At 45.0% G+C, this 18,244-nt stretch overlaps 1 protein-coding gene across 1 annotated transcript; it reads right to left on the bottom strand.

The window, feature by feature from the left end:
- Positions 1-2,355: 2,355 nt before the first annotated feature.
- On the bottom strand, positions 2,356-17,233 carry sh3bgrl (SH3 domain binding glutamate-rich protein like). The gene is made up of 4 exons (XM_066715318.1): positions 17,026-17,233; positions 8,297-8,482; positions 6,356-6,436; positions 2,356-2,982 (listed from the first exon to the last, which is right to left on the bottom strand). Exons 1-4 carry the CDS (start codon positions 17,068-17,070, stop codon positions 2,938-2,940), a joined length of 357 nt encoding a protein of 118 aa, XP_066571415.1. The 5' UTR covers positions 17,071-17,233; the 3' UTR covers positions 2,356-2,937.
- Between the last annotated feature and the right edge of the window lie 1,011 nt (positions 17,234-18,244).

Genomic DNA, 18,244 nt, shown 5'->3' with positions numbered 1-18,244 from the left:
TTCAGAAAGGTTCTGTACAATTCCTTAAATTTTCTGAATTAGCTTAAAAAACAATAAGGGAACATAAATGTATTGTTTGAAGTTAACGAGAAGTGTCTATTCCAAGTGTAGCAGAGTGTGTGTGTGTGTGTGTGTGTGTGTGTATGTTTGTGTGTTTTTGCCTAATGCACTGTCCTATACATTGAACACAGAGTATACAGTATACACTCAACATACTCGCAAGGTTTTTCATCAAGGCTTCAGCACAGGAGAGTAAATGAAATAGAGATGTATTTGTAGAATATTCTATATACCTTTCCTCTCTGTTTATAATGTGCCTTAATTTTGCAGGAAATGCAGGACCATGAAGTGTAAGCACATACCTGCTAATTTCTGCTTTACTGTGCTCTTTGTCTGAAACTTTGGTCTGAATTGGCCTCCCTTGCCTGTACAAACATTAGCCTGGGTACTTGTCTGTGGAAACAGTGCCACCAGATGAATCCGGGAGGGATAGCACTCCATTCCGACTAAAGCCAACATGACATTTTGAAGGAGCAAAATAAGTATGTGGGGGGGAGTGGGTTCTAGCCAAGCTGCCAGTGTAGTCACTAAACATATTGAGAGAGAGAGTACCAACAAAGTTAAGACGTTTGATTGTATTGATTATTTGTATTTGTTTTGAATGCTTAACCTGGATGATGTTGCCAAACATGTCTGTCCTTCGCTTTACTTTTGCGACCAGCTCATTGTTTGCCACACACATCGTGGCACGAGCGACTGAACTATGATTTTCAGCTTCTGGCTCCACTGCACACACAAGCACTGATGCAGCTATTGCCTCCCCCTGCCTGGGTTAGCAGATGATCAGTTGGAGCCCGGCCTCCCAGGAGTGCACGGAGACAGCTGGGTGACATCACACACACACTTCCAAATATTGGTAAAGGTTGTGTGTCAGCCCATTGCAGGGGGGTGAAATTGTCTCATCCCCTCACCCCCCTCACCCCCTTCCATGCACATCACAGACGAACAAGAGCAGACCCATGCAACCCTACAGATCCGGAGCCCGTGGCCAATCGCAGTTAATTGTCTGTTCAAGGGAAGCTCGCTCCCTCTGTACAGTAAAACTAATTAGCTTAAAGTAACATTCTGCTGCTGAAACAGCAGCTTTGAGCTCATATTCCTGCAGCAGCTGTTGACATTTGTTCCCCTAATGACCCATCAACACTGACCTGCGCTGAGCTGTAAACCTGCGCTTTCTCTGTCAGGGGCTGTTCCCTGTATTGTCACAGCTGACGGTGACAGCTTTGTAAATAATTGCAACCTTCTCTGTTTATTGTTCTTTTTTATGCCACTTGTTGGCTATTTCTTTCATGATAACTTCCTATAGTTACCACACACAGAGAACAAACTCTCCCTGTTTCATTCATGATATACTTGTGCTAAAAAATAGGAGTCTAGCTGCTAAGTGGCTCTCACCCAGGACCAGCCTCCATGAGCACAGGTCATGCCCTGCAGTCTAGACATTACTGGCCTGCATGCAGGCTGTCATAACTCACTGTGAGCAGGATTCCCCAGGGGGTGAGCATGTAACTCTATACAGGAAATGTAATGTAGTTAGGCATCATTTGAGTCCATATTTACTATAATTTCCTGGTTTGGTAACATCAGTTTCCATTACTGGTCTGCTGCCGTCTACCGTTAGCCCACAGAGGGAGGGGGGGAAATTGAGCTGTACCGAGGTTACACACTCTGTGCCAGTCACCGCGGCAGGAGACTCTCGGCACGCCTAGACTGGCCTCTCTGCATTATGTGATGGCAGTGTGGAGCTTGTTAATGCTCTGGGCCACAGCGAGGGGCCAGGCAGCAGCATTTGTGAAGAACAGAGCAACTTAACTGCGCAGACACAACACACACCTCTACCTGGCTCTGCAACATCTCCACTGGGAGCCCCAAATGGCACCCGAAAGCATTTTTAAACGACGCAACACCAGGCACAATGGCATCATCTTCTACCACAGAGAACATTTAGCTTAGTGTGCATGTGTAATACTGCTTTATGATTGTGTTGCCCTGCATTGTAATGTCGTCTCTGTCTGCTCCACAACAGCACAGGTTTATATTATTCTAGTTATGTCAGTGAAAACAGTGTTTTGTGTTCTTCATCCCAGCAATGACTCACTGTATCCAAACAGCTCTCTTGTGGGCATGTCTGCCAGGAGCGACCAGCCACTTCCTTCTCAGACAGCAGTCCCTCAAACCTGCTGTCAGAGTCCTTAAGTAGTGAAGTATCGAGACCATTTTCACACTTGACACTTACCAGAAACTTCCACTCCCCCCCGCCCCCGTCAAATCTGGGACACTCAATAAAACAATGAATTTTGTTTTTCACACAGCGGAATGTTTATACTGTACACATATCTGCACGGTCAGTTCCTTAAAGTCATTCATACATATTACAAATTTCACCCAGAAAAAAGTCCAAGCAGAGAAGACAAATCATTTGCAATAAAGAGCAGTAAAGCACTCTGTTTTTCATTCTGAATACTTATGCTTTTTATGTTTATCTCTATGTAAATGAACAGCAGATTGCTATTGATGTTATTACCGTTATTGTTACGATTACATCTTTGGGGAACATCTGGACCTACTCCTTATTATTTACTTCTTTAATTAAGACATCAGATACAAAATGAACAATAACTCAACAATATATTTTCCCTCCTCTCTTTAACAAAAATATATTTTTGGCTTGTTTTTCTTTTTTCCTGTTTTTGTTGTTTTTTTCCTCATTTTATATTTAAATAGAAAAAAAGTGCAAAATGAATAATAAAAAAACAGAAGCAGAACAAGAAACAGCTCAGAAACTCTTCATCTCAGCCCCCACCATCCCAGCTGTAGCCGCAGTACTGACAGAGTAACAGGAGAGGGTGCTGCAAGCCGATGGATGCTGCTCGTCAACTACTGCTGCTGCTGCTGCTGTAACTTGGCCAAGGCCTCTGCTTCCTGTGGGGAGAGGAAGTGGTCAGTGGAACCGTTTTTAATCGTACCTTTTCAAGTTGCAGGAGACATTGAGCATGCATTCAAACCAGTGTAAGTGTCACTGTTCAAAGCTGTACATCACAGACTCCCAGTGGATCATATTTAATCTCCACCACCCCGCCCCCACCCCAAAGTCCTGTGCTGGCACTGCCCACCTCAGTTCCCTGGGGAGGGGGCCCTGTCATTTGTATCTGTCTCCCAGAAAACTGTAGGTCAGATCAGCAATAAAGACCAGCCAGGCGTGAGGAAGCTGATGGGAAATGTCAGTTTAATTAACATCTGCCTCTCTGAGTCGCACTGCACCCTGCCTGCCTGGACAAAACGATTGGGGAGAGAGAGTGAGTGAGTGTATTAGTGTTGTGTTGTTATGTCATGCAATGTGTTTTTTAGCGCTTTTGGAAAAACAACATTTTGTCCTGCCAATAAAGCCCTTTTTGGATGAGAGAGAGAAAGAATTGGTTTACTAGTCTGCAGTGCAGGCAATTACGAGGCACAGGGAGCATTGTCTGTCTGCCCACAACCATAGAGGGAGTCTGGATATATATTTAGCGAGGTAGAAAAAGTGGGGAGCTCTTAAGAAGTACTGACCACACACCTGCTTGTTCGGAGGGTCTGAATTACACACCCATGGATAGCTCATAGAACCAATGAATGACATTATGTATGAAGGGAACAGCCTTTGACCACTCAGGGCTGTGATCAGTGGCATAGACAGGACCGTGTAACCCGATATATCTATACCTAAAGGCATCCTAAATCAGATGCACACTGAGTCTTAAGCATGTCATGCCATACAGCTATGGATTACAGACCAGCTTACAATCTCTACGATGCATACTGTTTCCCTGTACCTCAATTTGGTTACATTTGATTTTTGTTCTTGCTGTGCAAATTCAGTTCCATAAAATTTGCTTGTAAAGAGAAAAACATAGACGCCTTTCTGAGTATTGATGTGTGAGTATGTATGCGTGAGTGTGTGTCAGAGTGAGTGTGTGTGTGTGGGTATGGTGCACCTGTCTGAGCTTGTTTGCACTTCTGTATGAGTGTGCCTGAGAAAAATAGCGTGAAAGAAAGGTGACAGGACGACAGGATGGCTTAGGCGTGTTCCTCTATTAATTTGCTATTGTCCCTTATCAGAACTGCAATTTACATTTCATTTAGGGGCAGCAGCGAGCACAGTTTTGCTCTGTGGTGATTTATCAACAGCTGATACATGAAATGCAAACAGACGTCAGACCTCTGCTCAGATAAGGAGTGTTATCATCAGCCCGAGTAGAGCCTCAGCATTTTCACTCCGTCACCTCCTGCCACAGCAGACAGCCCTGTGCACACTGGGGTGGGCTGGTTGCACTGTAATTTACTGCTATTGTACTATCGGTTAATAATTTATGCATTTAATGAACAATTTGTTTTTAAATGGGTTTTCCATTATTCTGTCAAATCAGTTGGTGTAACGGCAGGAATCCCACTTTTTTCCAGTCCCTTTATATATATATATATATATATATATATATATATATATATATATATATATATTAAGGTTACAAGTTTTAGGCAGGTGTGAAAAAATGCTGTAAACTAAGAATGCTTTCAAAAATAGACATGTTAATAGATTATATCTATCATTTAACATAAATGCAAAGTGAGTGAACAGAAGAAAAATCTAAATCAAATTAATATTTGGTGTGATCACCCTTTGCCTTCAAAACAGCATCAATTCTTCTAGGTACACTTGCACACAGTTTGTGAAGGAACTCGGCAGGTAGGTTGGCCTAAACATCTTGGAGAACTAACCACAGTTCTTCTGTGGATTTAGGCAGCCTCAGTTGCTTCTCTCTCCATGTAATCCCAGACTCGATGTTGAGATCAGGGCTCTGTGGGGGCCATACCATCACTTCCAGGACTCCTTGTTCTTCTTTACGCTGAAGATAGTTCTTAATGACTGTCGCTGTATGTTTGGGGTTGTTGTCATGATGCAGAATAAATTTGGGGCCAATCAGATGCCTCCCTGATGGTATTGCATGATGGATAAGTATCTGCCTGTACTTCTCAGCACTGAGGAGACCATTCATTCTGACCAAATCCCCAACTCCATTTGCAGAAATGCAGCCCCAAACTTGCAAGGAACCTCCACCATGCTTCACTGTTGCCTGCAGACACTCATTCATGTACCGCTCTCCAGCCCTTCAGGGAACAAACAGCCTTCTGCTACAGCCAAATATTTCAAATTTTGACTCATCAGTCCAGAGCACCTGCTGCCATTTTTCTGCACCCCAGGTTGTGTTTTCATGCATAATTGTGGTGCTTGGTTTTTTGGCCACAAGTTTTCCATGAAGGCCACTTCTGACCAGACTTCTCCGGACAGTAGATGGGTGTACCAGGGTCCCACTGTTTTCTGCCAACTCTGAGCTGATGGCACTGCTGGACATCTTCCGATTGTGAAGGGAATTAAGCATGATGCGTCTTTCATCTGCTGCAGTAAGTTTCCTTGGCCGACCACTACGTCTGTGGTCCTCAAAGTTGCCTGTTTCTTTGTGCTTCTTCAGAAGAGCTTGGACAGCACTTCTGGAAACCCCTGTCTGCCTTGAAATGTCTGCCTGGGAGAGACCTTGCTGCTGCAGTAGAACTACCTTGTGTCTTGTTGCTGTGCTCAGTCTTGCCATGGTGTCTGACTTTTGATAGTAAACTGTCTTCAGCAGCCTCACCTTGTTAGCTGAGTTTGGCTGTTCCTCACCCAGTTTTATTCCTCCTACACAGCTGTTTCTGTTTCAGTTAACGATTGTGTTTCAACCTACATATTGAATTGATGATCATTAGCACCTGTCTGGTATAATTGTTTAATCATACATGTGACTATATGCCTACAAAATCCCTGACTGTGTGCAAGTGTACCTAGAAGAATTGATGCTGTTTTGAAGGCAAAGGTTGGTCACAACAAATATGGATTTGATTTCGATTTTTCTTCTGTTCACTCACTTTGCATTTAGTTAATTGATAAATATAATTTATTAACATGTCTATTTTTGAAAGCATTCTTACTTTACAGCATTTTTTCACACCTGCCTAAAATGTGTGTGTGTGTGTGTGTATAAACAAAAACCAAGCAGAGCTGGGCCCCAAGTCTCCCTTCGCCTGCCTGTGTCATATTAACCACATGGGTTGGACTGTTTCTGTGGTGTTAATCTGCATGTATGTTTGGGAAGCTGAGCCCTTAAGCCATGAGGCAGCCCGCAGGGAGAAGGTTAGTGAGTGTGTGGAATCAGTTATGGACTTTAGGAAGGCAGTCAATATTGTGGAGTTTCCCCAGACGAACAGTATCTTGGGCAGTCTGACTCACCTTTGACCCCGGGGGTGCGGTCAGGCCCAGGAATGCGTAGACGGCATTATCTTCCCTGGCATCAAAGAAGGCCTGGTAATTCTGTCAAGGAGAATAGCAGAGGCTGTTACAGTGTCTTCATCTCACAGACAGACACACGCAAACATGCATGGTAAGACATTTTCCTGACAAAGGAAACAAATATATCTGTGTCTCCCAATGGCAAGAGTCTCAGAAAGAGAAGGTCTGAACTGCCCAACAGTAAAGAGACTTAAAAATATGTAAAATCAGCAAGCTGAAAGCTTCATAGTGTTGTTCTCTTATCAGGAAAGATAAGAACCTAGCCAACCTCTGCATGGAGCTGAATGTCAGTATTTAGTGAGTAGACCCAGGTTTTGCACTGTTGCTCTGTAATCCTGTTTTGCAGTATTATCAGCAGCAGTGCAGTGTAGTGTAGTGCAGGGGGTCAGGGAATTTTAGCACTTGGGTTTATGGTTTTGTTCTGCCAATTTCCTTTAATACACTTCCCCAACACTCTCCCTCTGCAACCAGTCACTCAGATGTTCAGTTTAACACACAAATATGGCATGCATGTGCATACACACACACACAGACCCATATACAATGCACATACACATACATCTGTTTAATCAAGAGTCAGTCAGGTCAGAAACTTTGGTTAAGCTCACACACACACACACACACACACACACAGAACAAGCATATTTCACACAAACTCAGATCACAAAGTATGTGCACATCTGCACACTGCAAAAGTCACGGAAAGCAAAAGCACACACTCACTGCACAGACACTGACATACTCACTGTACAAAAGAAATACAGTGTAACTGGAGAGCAGGGCTACTGAATAGTTACTGAACACTACAGCGCTCTTTCAATATCCCCCCCAGTACTGGATGCTCAGCAGTAGCAGTGTTTTGAGGGTTATTTTAGCCATGACTTAAAATGGCAGAAGGGACAAGAAGCACAGCCTATTCCTCCCAGTACAGGGGGGCAAAGGCTGGGGGGATGGACCAGTGAGGCAGGAATTGGTCTTTAACAGCTGTGCGCAGCTGGGCCAAGCACAGCAGCTAAGTCTAACAGGAGGTCTGCAATTGCCCTGGCTTCACTGACGATTTATGTAATTGAGAGATCCCGGCGTCTGCCAAGTGTAGTGTGTTAACATTCCCTGGCAGCAGGTATCTGGCCCAGCAATGAAGGGACCGGGAGCAGCTCTTCTGAACCACATAACACATACTTATCTGTTCACTAATTTCTTACAGAACATTTTGCAGGAGGGTGATTTCAGAAATCTTACTTTTGGCCTGAATCTTACAGACTGGGACTGACTGTGAAAGCACTCCTCTCCATCATTTCTTTCATTTTTGATTTGTCGGTGTGTCAGCAGAGCCGGGATCCTAATGTCAACACATCACAAGGGACTCTTAAACCCCAGACAACGCCAATGCAAGCGCTCCTCCTCCCACTCAACCTGTGAACTCTCTTTGGACAGTTTTCCTTTGCCGGTTACAGGCATCCCTTTCCATGAGGGCAGTACAAGGTTTTAAGGCAATAATACTGCTTTGTTTCTTGTGATCCTGTTGCACCTTCAGCATTTTGCAAGACAAGATGCTTCAGTGAGCAGAGAGGGCTGACGGACATTCCCTGGCTGCATCACAGGGCTGGCAGTACAAAGCAGTCTGCTCCAGTTCAGTGTTTACAAGTATGTATATAGATACACACACACACACACACACACACACACATATTTTATATATGAGTGATACAGATATGTGCATACATATGTATACAGATATTATTTAAGTAGATGTACTTTTGCTTTCACATTTACACAAACAAAAATTTAAGAAGCTTTCCCCACAGAATTCCCCTGGCTGGAATTTGGAGCTCACAGTAGTCCCCCATCACACCCTATCCCCCCTTGAGGAATGCATCTTACACCACAGTATCGCTGCTCATTGAAGATCTGGGGGGGCAACGGGTTGCCCGTGGCCGGCCGCGAGTCCTCAGGCACGTTCTCCCTCATCCACATCCTGTTCTCCTCATTAGCGGCGATGTCACACTCCTCAAAGACGATCTTATTGGCTGCCAGGAAGCCCATCACATCCTGCTGCTGCTTCTTGATCTGGGAGACAGAGGAGAGAGCGACCGGGTCAAACAGCGGCACAGGATACGACAGGACTGCACAAGGCAATGGGCAGCTGCAACAGCACCGCACCGGGGATAGGGGTCAGATACCTGCATGCCTCTTTGTCTGGCTGCACACTATCCAGAAGCACTGCAGACAGGAGTAGCAATAACCAAACCACCAGACATAGGACAGGCATACTGCATACTGGTGACCACAGATATTGGATCTAGGACACAGGAACTCCCCCAGTAGGCAGCTGGGGACATGGGAGCCAACAGGAGCCAACATGAACTGAGAAGTGGCACCGATGTGCTCTCTGACAGGGGATGGATCCCCATCTACCCAGCTGCCCCACCCCACTGATGTAAAGCACTGTGGGATTGCACAACAGCCCAGCCAGCCAGGGGGCAGAAATCCCTTCTATTGAGCCATACAAAAGGGAGGGAGTTGTTATTGCAGGGCTGGGACTCAGAGTCCAAAGCAGGAGCCAAGAGTCTGAAAACTCCAGAGGACTCTAGCCAGCTGCATTTCAACTGCTGGGCTGTAGTCTGCAGTGGGGGAAGCTCACAAAAGGGAGGCATTCGGACGTGCAGCTGCCGATACGCACTGAAATCACTACAACAAAATACAAGCAAGACATGAAAGAAAACACTGCATGAAACTAGTAAATAGGACATGTTGCACACCACGTTTCTATGCAGGTATGGCCAGTTCTATTTGTTTTGGTGGCATGCACAAAAAGGATTTTCTTGTAGTAATCTACTGTTCTGACCTACGGGGGGGTAGAGAGAGAGGAAGGAACAGAGTTTTCAAGGGAAGGCAAGGCTGATGAACTCTTACTGTACGCAGAGGCACCAAATAAACAGGACACGTTATTAAATACTTCAAGATAAAGTTTGTGGCTTAATTCCAGTGGGAAGAAAAGAAAAGAAAAGAAGAAAAACAAAAGACCCAGGGGAAGCTTTTGAAACTGCTGGAGCTGAGCTTCTCACTTGCAGTTGTATCTTATTTATTTAATAGTTTTTTAATTTTTCCAGTATTTTGTAAACAGTGCCTGCGCCAAGCTCCGTCTTCAAAAAGGAAATGAGACGCTGAAAGCACAGAGTTACAGAGGGGAGACGAGGACAGGGAGAGGCAGATGTGCTCCAAACACACGTCAGCTGAAACAGTAAGCCAGCTTCGCAAAAAGAAAGGGTGCATCTTTATATTATTAAAAAAGTTGGAAATGTTTAATCCCAATCGAGCCATCAAGTTCTGGGAAGCAGTTTATCACAACATTATAACCATGTTTTTCTCCATGGTGATTGGACAGCACAGGCTACGACAGGAGAGGAACGGCCTTATAAGTGCAAACGGAAGCCCTGGGCTCTGGAGCAAGCAGTCAGGAGACAGGCGAACACACACCAAATAGGGCAGGCCAAGGAGCCTAGCGCCCGCAGCCCCACACAGACTCCAGCCTCCAGCCTCCATCACCCTCCCCTCCCCTCCCTGAAGGCCAGGCTTTACAGTGCAGGCAGTGACGCAGGGGTCAGTACGAGGAGTGGGCATGCAGCGTCTCCCTCTCTCTTCCTCAAAACACCCCCCCACCCCCCCAAAGAAGCAAAGCTCTGAGATGAGGTGATGTTTTCAGTACACTGCTGTAGCACAAGCACCTAGGTGGTACAGACTCATCCCTCTCATCATATTAACCCCTCCCCCAAAAGTGGATCATAAGCTAAAAGAGACAGTGTTCCTGAAGATAAGCCCGGGCTAAATACTGTTTGGAACCAACCCCTTAATGACAGACTGCAGGGCCATAAATGACTAGGTGCAGAGTCTCGCCAGGCATGAGACAACGCATCGGTTTCTTACACCACCCTTTCTTTCCTACAATCTTATTTTACCAACAAATCCTTGGAATAAAAACAGGCATTATTACAATTCCATGTATGCATTTATTTTTGGACTGTATTAAAACATATTGACCTCAATTAAGTATTGGCAGGGCTCTAGTCTGTACAATTGTACACCCCATGCCCCCCAGGTGAACCTGTCCAAGGGGTAATGTTTGCACAAGTGTTTTTAATGGTGGTGGGCTCCCTGAGCTTCCTGAACTCCCCCAAGAGCCTGCACTTCCTGTAGCCTGCTCCCTCACAGAGCTGCCAGCCACAGAGGGCTCATTGTACGGAGGCCAAGCTAAATTAATTTGCAAGGAACCAAGCCAATCACCCCCCTCTCCCCCCCCCCCCACGTACACACTCTCACTTGCACAAGCACTTTGTCTGAGAGTCCACGGGGTTGTAGACACAGTGAGAGCACAGTGTCCGCACAGCCAGGACCCACAGCACCGCACAGCCGGCACCAGCACTCTGAGTCTCCCACCTTCTCTTTTCTTCACAAAGATTTTAAAAATTTTAAGTGATTTTAAGGATTGATATTTTAAAGATTTTAATCATAAGTATTAAAAAATTGAATTGTTTTTTCATGTAAAATGTAAAATACTATACCAAATAAACAGTATTCTCTTTTCTTTTCTGCCCCTTTTCAAAAGAAAATACATCATTCTCACTGGTATTTCATCTTTGGCAGGGACAGGACATTATAATGCACAGTTGGGGGGAATCTATTGTAAAGTACAGTGTTTTTTGTTTGTTTTACTCTCTGTTCAGTCCTGTTGAGTGGCTCAGCAGCAACAACATATTCAGACATATTCTCCCTCTCTCGCCTTCTCTCCCTCCCTGCCCCTCATCTCTTTTTCTCTCTCACTCTCTCTGTATGTCCCGCCTTCTCTCGCTCGTGCTGGGCAATGATGCAATGCATTTAAAGGCAAGTGGAACCACTGTGATTAGGTGTAGCCATGGAAACAGTCGTCAGTGTTGGCTAAGGATGGAGTCGGAGACAGAGAGGAGAGGCCACCGCCAGTGATGCGCTGTGGCACACACTCGCAGCGGCCCTGGTTCGCACTCTCCTGTGGTTCGAACCAAAAATAAACAGGGAGCGTCTGCATGTAAAATCACAGGGGTCTGTGTGGGCTGGGGGACCGAGCCTGGTCCACAGCAATGCTTGGCTGCACTGCATTCTGCACTCATGCCCGTCAGGCCCTAATTAGGCTCTGTGTCTCGGACTTGCCCCAACATCCCCCTCCGTCCTCCCCCTCTACCCTTCCTCCCGAGATGCAACCAACATTAATTAGGGGCATCAGTCACCTAGTCAATTAAAACATCCACTGGCTGCATCTGAACCGTTAACAACGAGGAAAATACAATCTCCTTTTAATTGCCCAAGCCTTAATTGACTCATGCTACTCCAGTCTGTTGGTAATGGGCGTTTGTTTATTAATGGTGGCGTTTAGTTCCACCCTGGGCAGCACACGCTCTTCCTCGTTGGCTGGATCAGCTTCCTGTTATGAAAATATCTTCTCATTGGAACAGCCATGGCTGGGCTCAGCTTGTGTGGCACAGGATGGTTGTTAAGGAATGGTAAAGCAAGATAAACCTAGCACTTGGATCTAAGCACAGAAAAACCACAGAGCACTGGCAGACCCTGACACACTCCGCTCCACCGCACAGACCAAATTCTGCTGATGCAGAGAGGGAAGCATGAAACTGCACCCAAGGCCAGCTAAGTGCCTGATTGTGAATATCTATACACACAATATATATTTATAGCAGTATTACAGAAAACCAAAATCAATTTTGCTTTCCGAAAACCAAGCACTGCTCTATTAACTGCAGACAAACTTAATGAAACTGCAACTGAAACTGGAGCCGATACCACAAAATCCATATGAAATTTCCACTCAGATACTCTCACTGAGGTTGCTTATTTATACACACTGGGTGGGGTGGTGGAAGTACTGCAGATGTTTTTATAATTATTACTAAATTGTATTAGTCAATTATTATTTTAATTGTATTGATTTATTTTTGTATGGGGGTAGGGGTGTTAGGATTTCTCAGGTATACTTTTAGGCGGTTTTAGTTAGTTTAGTCTAGTTTAGTTTAGTAATGACCCGCATGGCGATTACCTCTCCTGAGCCACAGTTGTGCCGAGCTGTGCCCACCCCTGTCCTCTGATCTCTCAACACTGGTGCAAAACCCTAGAGAAGTTTGCTAATTTATCTGTGTCCCTTTTGTTTTGGGTCTTCTGTATGGTGAGAGAGAGAAAGACTCTAGAGATGAGAAGGAGGAAAGAAGGTGGGAGGATCTGGGCATCACAGGACCTGATTTCTGTCGTGTTAATCCAGCAAGCTATTTAAATGTCAGCACCAAAGTATGGAGTGGTGCGATTCAAGCACACCATTGTCGATCACAGTAATGTGTATGTGTGTTTATTTAAATGCGTGTGTGTGTGCAGTTCTGCATAGGTTGGATGTGTGGAGGATCTAGGATATCTGTTGTTTTAAGTGCAGTGATGTCTTAGTGAGGTTGAGGTTTTGGGCGTGTGTGCTGGGATGTCTGCGTGTTGGAAGGCTCATGTGTCTGTGTGGAGGTGTGTGTGTGATGTGTGTGTCAGTGTCAGGACAGGAATATCAGTGTTGTACTTGCACAGCTGTAGCAGGTATTTACTGAAGCCACGTGTCTCTCACATTCTATTTTAGAAATGGATCCTGCAGGAGACTAAGCTGCCAGTCTCTTTTCTCCTGAATCAATCCCATTTATCTGTGGCCTTGGAGCAGACAGCCGTATTGAATAACTGGAGCGTGCGCACACAGAATATGGATCCGTCCGACTGGTGTGGCTAGGCTATCAGGCAGTAGTATCAGTTCAGAGTCACTCGTTAAGGGAGGACGACTGACAACCCAGTGCAGTAATTACTGGGTGTTGAAGTGTGCCCTGCTGCTTTTAAGGACAATTGCCCAACTTGACTGTTCTCTGTCTGTCTTCCTACAGTGTGTGTGATGGGGGATGGGGGTCACAGTGAAAACCTCAGACAAAGATCAGTGTATCTGGCCTCTGACGTTATAAATTTGCCTCAGGCAAATTGTTCCATTTCTGTTTTTTTTGGTGTTAGTTTTGTTTGTTTTACACAGTATCTTTTTGTGTTAGTTTTGTTTGTGTTATAATGTCATGTTTCCTCTTCAAAATGAATGAATGATTGATAAATACATAAATTAATTAATTAATTGCATGGCCTACCTCATTCAGTCTTACAGAACCTGACTATAGTCACACCCAGACACCATCTGGACCCCAACCAAACTGATCCACTGAGGACTACTGCTTCATCCCGGCAGGTTTCTATGTCAGGGTGAGAGAGGTCAGTCCTTTCAAAGGCTTGGAAAGTTCATTGGAACATTGTGGAACAGGGTGGTTTGAAGGGGGGGTGAGGCTGTGTAATATTAACCAGAAGCAGCTCCAGATGCCCCTGCAGTGCTGCCCGACCTCTCGACAGCAGCCGCTAGATCCAATAGCAAACAGATTAATCAGAAACCATCTCCACAGAGATGTGCTGCCCTGGACGCCAGCCAGTTCAGCACCGGGGTCAGGCAGGGTCACACGGGGGGATCACAGAGCTGGCATATAACAAACTCCATTTTAATACATCAGGAAAGCTTTGAGGACACGATAGCAATCTGGAGGAAGAGGCAAGGCAAAATGGGCCGAGCACTAAGCTAATGGGCAGTGAAATGCAGGCCGACAGAGGCTGATAGAAATCCATACACTTACTCAAGACGCAAAAGCTGCAGCTCACTTGGGATTGAGGTTAGCACAATGTAGTCACAAAGTCAATAAGTGGACAAAGATTTTATCATGGCAAACCAGGTATACAGGCCCAAATACAAATATACTGTGACAATCTGCCCAGCTCAGAGCCCCAGATTCCCTTTAAGAATTCAATCCACAGCACACTCTGGTTGATTAGTAATCTATAGATTTAATAACTGCACCCCCCCGTGGCTGCATGTCTTTTTTATGTGCATGCGTGACAGAGAAAGACCGCCAGGTACCTTTAAGGAATGCTTAAGAAACCAGCCATGCCAATGCAGGATTTCTTTATGAAGTCCCCAGAGGTGCACAAGAGAAGGATTGAGTTTCACAAAATCTCTGGAGCGCAAGCGAGAAAGGTGACAATAGCGCTCCAGAGTGAGAGATTTTATTTCCCACTCACCGCGTTTGCACATGCTAATTGCCAGTTCTGGCGCTTTTCCATACTGTTTTGAGGGGACCAACTTTGTTTTGGTTGGATTGTTTGCTTATCGCTTTTGGTCTGTTTATGCTCGGACTAATATTACTGCTTACTTCCTGCTTATTTATCTTGTAAACTCATATCAATAACAGAACCTGAATTGCACAGAAAAAACAGACACTAGTGGCTCCCATAACACCCATCAGGAAATACATTTTGAACGACACAAGAAACGCTGTTTGCAAAGCTCCACCCTGGCTCTATCATAATATGTTATGCTTTGTTGTCCTTCTGCTTTTTTCTTTTTTAAAAGAGGAAGACCCCGCTTAGGCTATGTTCTCTCATTTTCATTTACGGTCTTTATTTCTCATTTTCTAGGATTTACTTCCTGCATAAACCCCAGCTATTTTAGTTCCTTATTAGGCCAGTTTATGCTAGCCCAGTCAAAAGGTAGTGATCTTTGGAATTTGGATTAAAGCCTGCAGCACAGAGCGTCCATTGTCAGTGTGCCACTACTCCCTTGGCACTGCAGGGATAACTCCTCTGAGAAAGTGGAATGCTCCCAGAAAAAGAGGAATTTGCTATTTTTTATAAGAAAACGTCAATCAAATAATTTGGAGGGCATTGCTGTGACAACACACACACTACACAGAGGATATCCAAAGGGAAAGGTGCTGCTAAGTTGCACAAAAATAAATAAAATGTTAGTAAAGAACCTTGTTTGTAGAAACTCTTTGTGCTACCGGACCACCATCACAGTTCCTAGTAACAAAGGCAGGTGAGCGCATTCCCTATTCTGGCTTAAACCAACACTTCCCCTCACGGCCCAGACAGATGCCAGCAGCCAGAACAGAACAGATACAGTGGGAGCAGAGGACTCTGAGAGGACAAGGACAGCAGACACGGGGAAAAGTATTTCTGTGCGCCCCCTGTCACTCCCAGCCCAGGCTCAGAGACTGGGCCGTTTAACCGACCATGAAGAGGAAAAATACAAGATGCTTTCTTAGCACTGAGAGGACGGTACACATGCAGCAAAGTCACCTTGCCAGGCTGGAGGCTGACATTCACCAAGGTCTATTAAGGGTGGGGCTGAGCTGAGCACACTCGCAGCCTGTGCGGGCCCCAGTCTCCTTCCCCTCTTCCTAATAACTCAGTCACGGTGCTGTCTGGGGTGCAGACGGTGAATGTGGATGTTCACAATCTCCAATAGGCTTGAAATAGTAAGCAGCCATTGGAGGTAAACTAGAATTTAAACTCTGTCTGCATGCAACAGTACTTTTTGCATGACATATAACTGGATATGTATTATTGTATTGTAGTATGCAGGTTACTATCAATGACAGCTTGTAATTGAAGTAGTACAGTAGTAGCAGAATCTAGCTAAGGAGTAGTATGCATCAGTAACAGCATGTAAAAATAAGTAGGTTAGTAGCTGCAGGTATTTTTGTTCATGAAAGTATGTAAGTTACTATAACTTCAGTATATTTAAGTATTATTAATCATGCAATGGAAAAAGCCCAATTCCTTACATCATAACCCCTTTATAATATGCAAATACGAGACAATAAGGAAAAGACTATTTCAAATGCATAATCAATAATGATGATAATAATAAGAAAATACTAAATAACATTCTAATATACTATCCAGAACATGCACATACCTGCTATTACACTATAGCTACCAAACTACTTTTCCATGCTATACCTGATGCACACTCATCCTAACCTACATTGTCCTATACTACTTCGATTACAAACTACCATCACAGTAAACCATATCCAAGTGATCTACCATGCAGAAAGTAGTGTCGCAAAGTGCAGACCAAGTGTCTTCAGATGCGTAAAGCTCTAGTTATGACGTGTATACGGCACTGGAGAAGAAGTGCGCAGTGGCCGGAGGGGGCGGGCGGGCAGGGCTGCGCTGCGGGAGTGGGAGCGCAGCAGCTGCAGCGCCTTATTTAGCCCGGTCTCCTCCGAGCTCCTGGAGGCGCTTCTGCACGGTGTCCGCCGGCGCCGCTGCTCCCGTCCCAACACACACATTTATCCATGAGAGCCCGAGGGCGACACGATCAATCAGCCTGCTATCTACCCTATTCTCTGATAACACATGCGCAGCCGGATACATCCGAGCAACGGCGCAAAAGTGCACGCAGTGCTCGTGTGCGCAAAATCCAAAGTATTTATCGGGCATTCAAATTATTCAAATACGCCTTCACAGCGGTGACTCACCTTTCGAGATCTGTGCAATAATAATAATAATAATAAAAAGTTGTGGATGCATGTTTAATTGGTTTGATTTTTCAATTTAGCTGCGTGCAATTAACAGCCAAACTGCACAAGCGGCGCAGACACGCAGGCGCTCGCCGGTTCGGGGTGCAGCAGCTGCGCAGACGGGGCACACGGGCGGTGAATAGAAAGTTTTCTTACCGAAGTCGAGCCGGAGGAGGATGCTATGTACACTTTGATGACCATGGTTGCTTATCGGTTAAAAGTCGTTTCTCCGGATGCAGGTCCTTCCCAACGAGCATACAAAAAAGGTGCAAGAGAGATACAGTAAATACTGGGATGCAAAGATCAACTTTTCCTCTTCGTGTCCCCCAGACGAATAGAGGCGCAGGCGGAGGCGCAGTTACTGCCCAGCTCGGCGCCGGCGCACGATTGGTACAGCTGTCCCGCCGCCCCTCCTCCCTCTCGCTGCTCGTCACTTCAGCAGCAGAAACAAACTGCTTTTCATTCAATAGCCACACAATGATGTGCATATTGATGTGCTCACTGGCAGAACAGCAGGTCGGAAACCACGCAGCAACCCCGCGTTTGAGCACCGACAGTAACACAAACTACGAGCAAAAGCAAAAAGCGAGCGGCTGCGCGTCAAAGTGCGGGGCTGCGGGGCTGCGGGGCTGCGGGGCAGGGGTGTCCCATAGCTGTGTCAACGGGTTTCAGCAGGGCAGTGCAGGTCGAGGTGTATACCAGAACAAAGGCAACTTTAAATAAGCTTGTAAGCATGGTTAAATATGCTAAAGCCATAATGCCTATTGACTGAACCTTTACATGGGGCAGAATATAATCAGAAAAGAAACAGACTCATTATATCCAGAGGGGTCCTGCACGACCCTTTCAGATCATGTACAAGTGGCTGACTTTTCTCTCTATAGATGCCTAAAGACTCATTTCTTGTTCTGCACAAAGCCTTGCAGGACTGTGGTATAGAAGTAGAAAGGCGCTCCCTTGCGACCGAAAGTGGAATTTATACTTTTCCACGGAAGGAGAGTTAATACAAAATGGCTTTAAAAAGTGCATGTGAAAATCTGCTGGTAATTAGAAATTAATCAAATAGATGTTGGAAGAAGTGAAAGTTATGTACTTAATGTTGTGAACTACATTCTATGGTGTAATGCAGTACTATAAAACAGTATTACAGTACCATGCATCACATTACAGTACAAATTATATTAGAGAAATAGTGTATTACAGTACAGTTCAGTGTAGTGTATTACAATATAGTACGCAATATTACATTAATTACAGTACAGTATATTATGGCAAAATCAACTGGCTTCTCTTGGGTCACAGACTTGGTAGTCAATAATGACTTATATTTGTACATAATAATAATGTACAGCAAGCATTTTGGCTGTCCCCAACT

Source organism: Amia ocellicauda, chromosome 10, assembly GCF_036373705.1.
Source record: "Amia ocellicauda isolate fAmiCal2 chromosome 10, fAmiCal2.hap1, whole genome shotgun sequence".
NCBI lineage: Eukaryota > Metazoa > Chordata > Actinopteri > Amiiformes > Amiidae > Amia > Amia ocellicauda.
The sequence above is the reverse complement of the archived record's forward strand: the minus strand, read 5'-3'. Positions and strand labels throughout refer to the sequence as shown.